Genomic DNA, 13047 nt, shown 5'->3' on the forward strand with positions numbered 1-13047 from the left:
AAGAAATTTAAATGGTAATTGAGGGCGGTGAAAAAACACATGGCATTTTCTCTAACCCTACCCCACTCAATCTACAGCGCTCAGGTATTAATGTACCTGGAATAAGTGTATTTTATATTGTCCCAGGCGGCGATCCTGTAGTCGGTGATTAGACGATGATTACGATGACAGTCGGCCTATCTGGTCTGTGTGCGCTAGCCCTGCCACTGCTGCAGCGTTGTGCACCTTGAGTTGCAAATTTATCCTCTGTATATATTTCGTATATATACCATATTGTGATTGCAGGATTTTTGAATATGGCGTCTCCTTTGTGTAATAACTTAGGATGAGAAAACTAATTAAACACCTTAGCAAAATCTAGGTACACTATGTCGGTGTGGCCACGCAAATTATAGGCTTGGGAGAGGTCACGTACAATTTCTATATGTTGAGTTGTCGTGGAACGTTTTCTTCTGAACCGAAGTTGACGGCTGTGTAATATCTTATGGTAATCCAGATATTTAATTAAATGTTTTGATAGAATGTGCTGCAGTAATTTTGAACACGTGCTGGTAAGGGAAAATGGCCGGTAGATCCTGACGTCTGCTATACAGCCGCCTTTGTGCATGGGTACGATTTTTGCACGCTCCCAAGGTATCGGGAAACAGCCGGTAGTAATAGATGAGTGAAATATAATGGCAAGATATTTTCAAACCCTCTCCACATAGCTGTATAAGAATTCATCGGGTATTTCATTTGGTCCGGGTGATTTCTTTATAATAATGCTAAGGAGCAAGGTACGAATTCCTTCTTCACTTAATTACTATATCATCTGTTGGGACTGTTATCTCGCGTAAAAACACACAAGAAAAAGTCAGTAACGCTACCGATCTCTTTATCGTTATTTTGACTCGCATTCACGTGTGGTCGCTTTCTTAAGATTAGCGTTGCGTGAAAACTTTCCGGGGTCTTCTGCAAGAATTTTTTTGAAGTGAGATGCTGTAAAATCTGTCCTTGCTTTCCCGAACAAGTTGTTTTAACTGTTTACTTAGTTGTCGAGTGTGTTCCTTATATTGTGAAGTGGGGTTTTGCAAACGGGCTTTTCGTTTCCTTTTCAGTTTCCTTTTAATATGTATAATTTCCCTCATCATGCAAGGAGTTTTCTGCCTGACACTTTTGCGGCGTTTGGAGACAAAAGGTGTGATGCACTATCGTACAATGTTCGAAAGAGTGTTCAACAGCAGGTCTGTCCTCGCTCCGGAACGGTAATACTTTAAGAACTGGTCGAGTGACAGTTCTAAGAAGTCAAGTGCACTGACGTCATCAGCAGCTTGAAAATCTAGAATGAACGTTTTCGAGTACTAGGCATATCCGCAGTAATGGTAACATAACCATATTATGGTCGGATAGACCTTCTGCAACTTCACAGCAAACAAGAGAAGATATCAAGCCTCGCGATACAAAAACCGAATCAAGAATCGAGGACGTTGTCTCGCATACTCGTGCGTAATCGGTTACAACCTGGATTAGCTCATAACAAAACGTAACATAACATAACAAAACTGGCGACTTGTGCCGGTCCAGGGGAATGGGACAGCCAATAAATCTCTGGTAAGTTAAAGTCCCCTATGATCAGAATGTTATCACCTTTATCACCTTGGTGCACATTCGAATCTATGAAGTTCCTAAGTTGAAACAACGCATCCATGCGGCAACCGGGGGTGGGGGCGGTACACAACACCTATGAAAACTGCACGACGGCCTAAGTTAGTTTTAATCCAGACTGCTTCAATATCACTCTGAACTGGCAGAATCGTGAATTAAATGTTGCTCTTAATCATCATGGCAACACCACCACCCCTTCTCCCTCGACCTTTTCTTTTACTATGTACCCGGAAGGTGTAATTTCCGCATCGCATATGTCATATTGTAACCATGTTTCTGTTATGACCAGGATGTGTGGGTCATGTTTCAAAACGGCACATTCCAAAATACTAGCCCTGTTCGCTAGGCTTCTGACATTTAAATTTATGATCTTAAAAGCAGAGGGTTCCTGGTGATAAGTTCATGCCGTAGTTTTATCGGGAGAGGCGTGCCACTTGCTGTCGTCGTTCGTTACTTCATTCCAAGTCTACATCGTTTTATCAACACGAAGCTTGTAAAAAAAATAATTGAACCTTCGCACCCTTACTTCTTTCTTTTCCCGATGATTTCCAATGTTTCCGACTCGCCTGGAGAAATCTTCAATAATGCCTAATTTTGTACCTTTCAGTTTGCTGCAGTTGCTCAAAATTCCAACTTTAACCCTGAAGTCCGTAAAGCTAAGAATTATTGGCTGACTTTGACCAAGGATTTTCTTTCCTAACCCATGTATTCGTTCGATTGAGTTTAGCTTCTGTTTTAGTATACGTCCAAAAATTTCCTCGTTCAACTTTTTCACCAAAATCTCATCTGTTTCTGATTCTTCCTCCTCCACTCCTCTTATGATAAAATTATTTCGCCTAGAGCGATTATCCAAGTCCTCAGTTTGTCTTCTCAAGGCAGCCACGTGCACATCTATTGTCTTAACAGAACTTTCCACTTAGGCAAGTCTGTTCTCAATTTGGTCAATGCTCTGTAACATCTTCTCAATATCCACAAGTTAACTTTGAATTTGCGTTATGTATATTTTCGATGATGCCTGATTTTCTTGAATTTCGGTAATTTTTGACAAGATTTCTTTTTTGTTTTGAAGCATTTCTTTGCCATATCCTCCAGAGGAGGCCAAAGTTTTTCTTCTACATCTCCAGACAGCATGAGTAATAGGCTTGCCATTGAGAACACATCATTCAAACCATCCAGCACTATTAGTGCTGACTTCCAGAAAAAGTCGCCAGGATCGTTCGTTGAGAACTCTAAGCCATGGCACCCGTAACTCTTTATGCTGGTAGGCAAGACAACAACCAGTGTACTATTTCCTTAAACTAGGCCGTGACCAATATAGTAATTTTACCATACCATTCTAACAGAGACGCTGCTCTTAACTCTGTCTCCTCAATCGTCGCTGCTGCTACACCAAAACAACCTTTACGCCACGTCCTGAAAATTCAGCCAAATTTCGCACGTCTAATGACCGGCGCATCTGTTCCACATACGCTATGATTGGATACATCCAAGCCATTGCCGCAGCCGTTGTCCAGCGTCATACCGATCAAACCACTGCAATCGGTGTCGTCCTGAACATGTACCATATGATCCATCATTACGTGTTGAGTCCTGAAGTGCTTTACGTCCTTGTAATAGTGCAGCCAGGCGTCTGCTTCTTCGAAAGCCTTGTAGGACTGGGGTGTCCGTGGCGTCCAGAACACCACTCCTCCACCTTTTCTTAGGGATGTACTATGAACCTAACTACAGAGAAGACATGGGACGGTCCGAAACAGCCGATCACCAAAGAACCTCGCGCCACGTCTTTCTCTTCTCCGTTCCTTCAGTGCGGCGTTAAAATATTGTTACGTAGGAACACGAACAATATTGTAAACACTGAGTGGAGAGTTGCCAGCACTATTTTTGCAAAGAGCTTCGTAATTGCTACTTGCGACTCTTGCGGTGTGTGAGGGTTGCTCACGTTCATCCGTCGTTTCAGGGCACCCTCCAAATAAAAAAACCCGCTGAACTAGCAGAAAAGGTGAAACGGGAAATAATGAAACTGACAACAAATTTCGAAGCAATTGAGTGGTGCCCTGGCAGGGTGCACACTTGCCCCGTCATGTTGGAACCAGCCCTGTTGTCTGCTGTTGACTCAGATGACAGAAAAAGAGCGCAACCACACAATACCAACAGGCCGAAGAGCAAACAAACTACACGTCTTGCGCTGTCATGCTTCCCGTGATATCCAATAACATTCACAGTTATCTATAGAATTCTGTCTGTTTTCTCAGTGAGAAATTACTTTTCAGACATATTGCAGGTAACTGGAATGTCAAAAGTGGTCTTTTGAAGTTTATATACTTCCTTAACTCTGCAGTTATAGCTGCGTACTAGGTTACTATAGCAATTCCTCTCGACAGCTGCTTCAACTGTGCTGCTTTGGAGAAACTGCCAGGAAAATATTATTGCCACCTGAACACCAATAATAACGGTGTTTCTTTCTTTCACGAGGGACCATTTATTGCTTGTGGAAAAAGGTCAAGTAATTTGTATGAATATATCACGACGAATTAACTATAATATAGGTTGTGTTATTTTTAAACACAATTGTTTCTGACTTACCCAGGAGTCATTTCCCACGCGGCGGTACTAGAATGAGAAGCGCAAGAAATTTCAAGTGTTACGAAGTATTTAAACACGCAATAAATGACGGAGGCACATCTCCAAAAAAAGTACTCCATTTCTACTATAGTTAAACACTAAGTGGTTGAAGCGAAGGCATGGAGCTTAGCGACTAAAATCGGGGCACCTGATTTATACTGGGTGAATATTTTCATTTTCTGCCCGATACGCAAAATATTAGACTCAAATTATTACAGCAATAGACAGGCCGATAGATGTCGTAAGCATCAGATTTGAAAGGTAGTGGTGACTGACTTCTCCAATGTGATTATTTTCTGCCTTTCTTAAGCGTCTACTACAGGCTGTCATGATCCGCGCCGTCTCCTTTTTTTCAATAAGTACTGGGTATATCGAATTTCGGCATTCCAGAAAATGTCAAAGACATAGTCAAACACGTGAAAAACATTTACCTAAAGAAAATTTGAATCGATAAAAGCGAACAGTAAAATACCCGGGCACGCCTTATGTTCTAGGCACACATGACACTCCTGCAAAATTAGCTGTATCCATATAAACAACCAGGCCATCGGCTGCATATTGTTCCTCCATTCGACTAAACAAGTAACTGGAAGTCTCGAGGAACGATAAGTTCTGACCGTCGCCAGTCGTGAGGGAATTCGGCCTAGTGTGGCGGATGACGTTGGCCTGCGTGGTACCGACGGAGCGGCGGTTTGGGGCCCTTAGATTGTGAGAACCGCATGGCACATGGTCGCATGGCATGACACGGTCTGGTCCATTCGGGCATTGCGCCACTGAACGGCCCAAGCGACTGCCTCCACGGCACTGGGAGGTGGCTGGTTACGGCACCGTGGGGCTGGACCTGGGGCGTGGAGCGCAGCCACGACAACGCCGTTGGGCCTCAGGATCTCATGCTGACACCGGCCAACTCTCGGTCGTTCCCTCTCCGGTGAATCGTCCTCGAATCTGCCATTTCCCCTCTCCAGAAGACAGCTGGAGATGCATCTGCGCTTCTCCTCATCCATGTCAGTAATGCCCGGTCATCTCCGCCTTCGTCAAGCTTTCGTCATTTGTTCTATCTCAATGTTCTCGCAACAGGTCTGGAGTGTGTCCTGATCCCGGTGACCAGAACCGGTAACGCACTCCCTCAGCAGAGCAGGATTGGCCACCCTGGTGCAGCACTTGGCCACAGCCTCCTATATGAACGCAACAATCAAACCCCGGCCCTCAGTCCCCAGCAGCTGCGAAGCAACTGACCACGGCGGCGGTCAGACCTGCGACGCAGCAGAGGGTGCTAAGAATCCCTGGCTCCGGACAGGCCGCCATTGGAACATGTACCTGGCAACGTTTAACGCTAGAACGTTATCTAGTGAGGCGAGTCTATCAGTGCTAATGGAGGAATTAGAGGGTAGTATATGGGATATTAGGAGGTCAAAATGGGCTTAGGAGGCCAAAAGAAGCATATAGAGTGCTGAAAAGTGGGCACGTCCTGTGCTACCGGGGCTTAGTGGAGAGGCGAGAACTAGGAGTCGGATTCCTGATTAATGAGAATATTGCTGGTAACACACAGGAATTCTATAGCATTAGCGAGAGGGTGGCAGGTGTTGTTGTGAAACTTAGCAAGAGGCACAAAATGAAGGTTGTACAGGTCTACGCCCCTAAATCCAGTCATGCTGACCAGTAAGTCGAAAGCTTCTATGAAGACGTGGAATCGGCGATGGGTAAAGACAAAACAAAATACACTATACTGATGGGCGACTTCAATGCCAAGGTAGGCAAGACGCAGGCTGGGGACAAGGCAGTGGGGGAATATGGCATAGGCACTAGGAATAGCAGGGAAGAGTTATCACTAGAGTTTGCGGAACAGAATATTATGCGGATAATGAATACCTTCTCCGCAAGCGGGATAGCCGAAAGTGGACGTGGAGGAGCCTGAATGGCGAGACTAGAAATGAAATAGACTTCATACTCTGCGCTTACCCTGGCATCATACAAGATGTGGACGTGCTCAGCAAGGTGCGCTGCACTGACCATAGGATGGTAAGAACTCGAATTAGCATAGGCTGGAGGAGGGAATGGAAGAAACTGGTACATAAGAAGCCTATCAATGAGTTAGTGGTAAGAGGACAAATAGAGGAATTCCGAATCAAGCTACAGAACAGGCATTCGGCCTTAACTCAGGAAGTGGAACTTAGAGTTGAAGCAATGAACGACAATATTGACACGTGTATTTATATTTATCGGGCGACTAGGTTTCGCCGCCTGACAAATCTTATCGCACAGCGCGGGACGCGCTTGCATGTATCCGAAGTTTCTGGAAAGTTATCGGTGCTTCTATCCGCAGTCTGTTATCGCCGAACCTTGTGTTATCTGATTTATTCACCTGACGCGAATGATGTAGAACTTTATGGAAGGCACGCGGGTCCCAACGATTAGTCTGGAACATTCGACGACTCTGTATAAAAGCCGACGCGCTTGACCCGCTGATTAGGTTTTTGACGATCGCCGACTGTGTTCGCCGCTATCGTTGTGCTTTAAGTGTAGCATGTATTGTGGGCACAGGTTCGCCCAATAAAAGCTAGTTTTGTCTTTCACAGTACTGCTACTGTGTCATTTAACGTCACGACCACGTGACAATATTGTGGGCATCATTAGGGATTGTGCAATAGAAGTCGGTGGCAATTCCGTTAGACAGGATACCAGTAAGCTATCGCAGACGAAAGATCTGATCAAGAAACGCCAATGTATGAAAGCCTCTAACCCTACAGCTAGAATAAAACTTGCAGAAGTTTCGAAGTTAATCAAAAAGCGTAAGACAGCTGACAGGAAGTATATTATGGATAGAATTGAACATGCTCTCAGGAACGGAGGAAGCCTAAAAGCAATGAAGAAAAAACTAGGAATTGACAAGGATCAGATGTATGCGTTAAGAGACAAACCCGGCAATATCATTGCTAATAGGGATGAGATAGTTCAAGTGGCTGAGGAGTTCTATAGAGATTTATGCAGTACCAGTGGCGCCCACGGAGTTAATGGAAGAGAGATTGGTATAGAGGAATTCGAAATCCCACAGGTAACGATGGGAGAATTAAAGAAAGCCTTGGGAGCTATGCAAAGGAGGAAGGCAGCTGGGGAGGATCAGATAACAGCAGATTTTTTGAAGGACGGTGGGCAGATTGTTCTAGAGAAACTGGCCACCCTGTATACGCAATGCCTCATGACTTCGAGCGTACCGGAATCTTGGAAAAACGGTTACATAATTCTAATCCATAAGAAAGGGGACGCCAAAGACTTGAAAAATTATAGACCGATCAGCTGACTGTCCATTGCCTACAAAGTATTTACGAAGGTAATTGCAAATAGAATCAGGAACACCTTAGACTTCCGTCAACCAAAGGACCAGGAAGGATTCCGTAAAGGCTACTGAACAATAGAGCATATTCGCACTATCAATCAGGTGATAGAAAAATGTGCAGAATATAACCATCCTTTATAGATAGCTTTCATTGATTACGAGACAGCGTTTGATTCCGTCGAAACCTCAGCTGTCATGGATGCATTGCGGAGTCAGAGTATAGACGAGCCGTATGTAAAAATACTGAAAGATATCTATAGCGGCTCCACAGCCACCGTAGTCCTCCATAAAGAAAGCAACAAAATCCCAACAAAGAAAGGCGTCAGGTAGGGAGATACGATCTCTCCAATGCTATTCACAGCGTGTTTACAGAAGGTATTCTGAGACCTGGATTGGGAAGAATTGGGGATGAGAGTTATTGGCGAATACCTTAGTAACTTGCGATTCGCTGATGATATTGCCTTGCTTAGTAACTCAGGGGACCAGCTGCAATGCATGCTCATTGACCTGCCGAGGCAAAGCCGAAGGGTGGTTCTAAAAATTATTTGCGGAAAACTAAAGGAATGTTTAACAGTCTCGCAAGAGAACAGCAGTTTACGACAGGTAGTGAGGCACTGCAAGTGGCAAGCGAATACTTCTACTTAGGACAGGTAGTCACTGCGGATCCGGATCATGAGACTGAAATAATCAGAAGAATTAGAATGGGCTAGGGCACGTTTTGCAGGCATTCTAAGATCATGAAGAGTAGGTTGCCATTATTCCTTAAGAGATAAGTTTATAACAGCTGTGTCTTACCAGTACTCACGTACAGGGCAGAAACCTGGAGGCTTACGAAAAGGGTTCTACTTAAATTGAGGATGACGCAACGACCTATGTCAAGAATAATGATGGGTGTAACGTTAATGGATAAGAAAAGAGCTGATTGGATGATGGAACAAACCCGAGGTAATGATATCTTAGTTGAAATCAAGAAAAAAAGAAATGGGCATGGGCAGGACACATAATGAGGAGGAAAGATAACCGATGGTCATTAAGAGTTACAGAGTGGATTCCAAGGGAAGGGAAGCGTAGCAGAAGGCGGCAGAAAGTTAGGTGGGCGGATTAGATTAAGAAGTTTGCAGGGACAACATGGCCACAATTTGTACATGACCGGGGTAGCTGGAGAAGTATGGGAGAGGCCTTTTTTCTGCAGTGGGCGTAACCAGGCTGCTGCTGCTGCTGCTGCTGATGATGATGATGATGGCGACGACGACGCTTCTCGTGCTTCACGTGCACAGACGGAGCTATCAGCTCGTGGTATGCCTAGACGCCTACGACGTGCGCATCGCAGATCGCATTCGAGAAAGGACTCGCGCGGATACGCAATACCCAGCAGTCGCAGGAGAAGGCCCTCCCCTCACCCCAAGTTGGAAGACGGCGTGCTTCCCCCCACATTCCAGCCTTGTGCACGCGAAATTAGGCCACCATCGTCAGCTCGGCGTCACACGCTTTTACTCGCAGACACAGCGTTGGCATGCATGGAAGGTGTTATCGCGGGACGGACCCTGTAGGTCTGTATCTCAAAAAGCTGTACCAGCAGTCAGAGGATGCCATTTCAGCACTCCTTCGCCTACCTTTCTCCTCCGTGACGCCTCGCTTGGTTTCTCCTTACCCTAGTAGTATCCAGTATAGCTAAACCCAAAGTAATGGAAGCTATATTGGTATCCAAAGTAATGGAAGCTATATTGCTTTAATGGTATCTAAATTGCTTCACTATGGGTATGACTTGCTGTTACATCGAAACCACGTCCAAAAACAAGAAAGGGGCTGGCAGATGGAATGGCACACTGTGGTATAAACTTTTTTAAAACAGGGTTGAAGTGCCTCAGACAGGCTGGCCAACGTTTCGATAGGTGGACCTATCTTCGTCAAAGGCGGCCTCGTCATCCTCGGCGTGTTAGTTTTAAAGGGTTAGTGCAGTGACGTCACGTGCGGGTGTTGTCGCTGGCGGCTGGTTTTAAAGAGAGAGATTACAAGAGGGAACAGGCGTTGTCGTCCGACGTCTGTGAGCCTCATTCTCAAGACGAAGGGACAAGAGCGTGAGAGTGGGCACGCGGGGAGGAAAGAAAAGAAATAGAAGCAGAAAAAAGGGGGAAAAAAGGAAAAAAAAAGCAGGGGGGAGCCATGGCCGTACCAAGACACAACAAAGGGGGGGGGGTGAAAGAAAAAGAAAGAGAAAAATGAAATCTTTTAAGAAATACGGGGGCTTGGGAGCGTGTTGGGGATGTGAAAGGTTAGGAGGTATTCAGGGGAGTCGTTGGCGGCATGTTTTTGAGGCATTAGAACGGCCGGTCAAGCAATAGGTCGAGTAATTTTGAAATAGTTAAGGTGGCGGCGAGGAGTCTGCGGTGCAATGTGTGGGGGTGGCTGAAAGGCAGCGGCATGGTCTTTCAAGGGGCACTGCCCCACGCGCTTAACGTAGGTGTCGTTACGGCGGCATCCAGAAGGCGATACTCCGGGTTGAGGCGCCGAAAAAGGCATATTGACTTCGGAATGTGTTGTCGAGGGGATTTCAAAAAAAAAGGACTAAAAAAGGGGGAAGGGGGAAGGGGGGGGCGAAATCGGTATAGCAAACAGGAGGGTGACGCGTGCAGAAGCGGGCGCGGGCAAGTGTACATGGAAGAAGGGGATCGTACACTTGGTGTAGACGTAAAATCCTGAAAGAGTACATTAAATTGAGTAGTAGGCAGGAAATTTTTTTTCCCTTTCTCCCCCTCTCCCTTTCCCCTCCCCCTTTCCTCCGAAATGAAAGAGTAGGTGAGGTTAAGAATTAAAGTTGGCTGGTGGCCTAATGTGTTTTGTGTATTGGTTGATGATATGAGAGTTTCAGATTTAAGTTACAGCTTTTAAAGATTCTAAGTTGCCGCGTGCCAAATTAATTCCTGTCGGGTGTAGGCAATTAAACTTGTGTATGAGGTATGATTCCGTGTACTTCCTTTCGCGAGGGGAACGGAAATTTGTTTGTATTATATAGAGCCTTGCTTTGTCAAACACATGTCCATGTTCATTAAAGTGGCTGGCTACTGCTTTGGGTAAATTGTGTTTTGTGTCCGCGCGGTGACCATTGAGTCTTGTATTGATTTGTTGTCCGGTCTCACCTATGTATTGTTTGCTACAAGCGGCGCATTCTAGACAGTAGACTACATTGCTTGATGTGCAGGTAAAAGCCGAAGTTACCTTGTGTGTGTAATTCGACGCTGTACTTTTTACTGTAGTAGTGGATTGAATGTGTTTGCATGTAGAGCACCTGGGGCGACCACAGGGATTGGTTCCCAACTTCTTCTTTTTCTGTAGTTTGGCGTGCACAAGAACATCTTTAAAATTAGTGTTGCGTCTGTAGGCTACTCTGGGAGGGTCGGGAAAAATCTTCTTAAGTTTCTGGTTGCTGGTGAGAATCGGGTAGTATTTACTTAGGATGTTATTCACGTTTGGGAGTGCGTTTGAGAATTTAGTAGTAAGAAGAGGCGTTGTTGTTCTTGTGATCTTCGGGCGGGGCTTGAGGACCTTGGCTCGATCAAGTTTGGTTGCAGCGATGTAAGCTGTTTGAAGGTCACTGTTTGGGTGGTTCCTGTTTGATAGCGTTTCTTTAAGGTGATCGAGTCGATCTATGTAGTCTTGGTTTTCAACGCAAATGCGACGTAGTCGTGTGGCTTGGCCTTTAAAGATGCCTTGTTTGCAATGTCTGGGATGGTGGCTGGTATATTCTAGGTACTGTTGTTTGTCGAAAGGTTTCCTATACAGCGTTGTCTTTAGTTCACCATTGTCAATGTATATTGTTGTGTCCAGAAAGTTTATGCGCTCAGTTGAGGATTCTGATGTGAATTTTATTGTTGGGTGAACAGAATTTAGAAAGGATACATATTTATCTAGACTGTCTTGGCCATGTCCCCAGATTATGAGTATGTAGTCTATGTATCGTAGGTATGTGTGGGGCTTGGTAGTGCAGCGCGATAGGAAAACTGTTTCTAGAATCCCCATAAATATGTTCGCGTAGGTTGGTGCAAAAGGCGTACCCATGCTTGTACCATGTATCTGTAGGTAGTAACTCTCTTCAAATTCGAAGTAGTTATGTGTGAGAACTAATTCAAGGAGAGACAGGTAAACTTCAGTAGAGTGTTGTGCGCTGTGTTTAGACAACGTTTGTTTTATCGAAGATAAACCATCAGGGATTGGAATGTTGGTGTACAGCGCCGTGACGTCTAGTGTTGCGAGAATTGTGTTGTGGGGTAGTGTGCCTTTAGTATTAATGTCTTCTATAATTCTCAGCAGGTGGGGCGTATCTTGTACAAATGACGGAAGTGTTTTCGGCAAGTTACCAAGGTAGTGGTTAAGGAATGTGGAGATGCTCTCTGTCGGGGTGTTGTTGTTTGATACTATCGGACGGCCTGGGATAATAGCAGTGTATAGTTCAGCGGATGGAATTTTATGAATTTTCGGAAGGAGGTAAAAACGTCCGGCAGTTTTGTTGCTTGGTTTAAGAAATTTGTATTCTGATGGTGTTATCAATTCATCAGCCAAAAGTGATTTCAGCCTGTTGGTAATTGTCACTGTATAGGACAATGTCGGATCGTTATCTAGTTTGCGGTAATGTTCTGGGTTGTTTAGTTGTCTGTAAGCCTCGTGCTTGTATTTTTCTATTGGCCAAATAACTATACTTCCACCCTTATCTGCTTCCTTAATAACAATGTCATTCCGGCAGCTCAGATTTGAAATGATATGACTCTCCGACGCAGTTATGTTTTTAGGTCGCTTAGATGTCTTGGATTGGCTTATAATTTCTTTAGTGATAGTTTTAAGGTATATGTCAAGTTCTATGGCTTGTTCTGGTTCAGGAGTCCAAGTGGATTGGGCTCTAAGTGGTGTCGTCCCGGTGTCTGGTGTGTCTGCAAAAAAGTGTCGGATACGCATTCGTCGGGAGAATTCTGAGAGGTCCTTGTGAAGCTCGAATTCATTTATTGTGTTGTTCGTGGGGCAAAAGTTTAAGCCCTTGCTGAGTACGGCTATTTCTTTTTGACTTAATGTTTTAGAAATGTCTATAACATTGGAGCGGTTTAGTTCTGTGGAAATTTCCTTACTGTCTGGTCCTTCTAAGCTCGAGGTCCCTCTTGTCTGGGTGTGGTGGCTGTTTGGCTGGAAGGTTGTTTTTTGATTAAAATTTGCTTTTTTCTTTTGTTTTTGAACCAATTTTCTAGATTGTTTTTCGCCGTAATGTTCTAAATCTCTCTTCTCATCTGGTGTCAGGGTTATGTTCCTAAGTCTGTGGTTAAAAGTTTCGATTTGCTCTTCGCAGTGTTCTTTAAGGATATTCAAAAGTGAAAGTGAGGCACTATGTAATGTTGTTTGCCAGTTTGCGCGATGGTGTGGTGGGAGTGTTCCTAGAGCTGGTACAGCCTTGAGTGTTAGGCCTT

General features: G+C 44.7%; 1 protein-coding gene across 1 annotated transcript in view; it reads right to left on the minus strand.

Moving 5' to 3' along the window:
• The window catches only part of LOC135917059 (uncharacterized), an 89381-nt gene that overhangs the window by 31546 nt on the left and 44788 nt on the right, over window positions 1-13047 (minus strand). Inside the window, exon 7 of the mRNA XM_065450552.1 lies at window positions 4228-4254. Within this exon, the coding sequence (XP_065306624.1) occupies window positions 4228-4254 (27 nt within the window). The remainder of the gene's footprint in view (window positions 1-4227; window positions 4255-13047) is intronic.

The sequence above is a fragment of the Dermacentor albipictus genome, chromosome 10, assembly GCF_038994185.2.
Source record: "Dermacentor albipictus isolate Rhodes 1998 colony chromosome 10, USDA_Dalb.pri_finalv2, whole genome shotgun sequence".
Lineage (NCBI taxonomy): Eukaryota > Metazoa > Arthropoda > Arachnida > Ixodida > Ixodidae > Dermacentor > Dermacentor albipictus.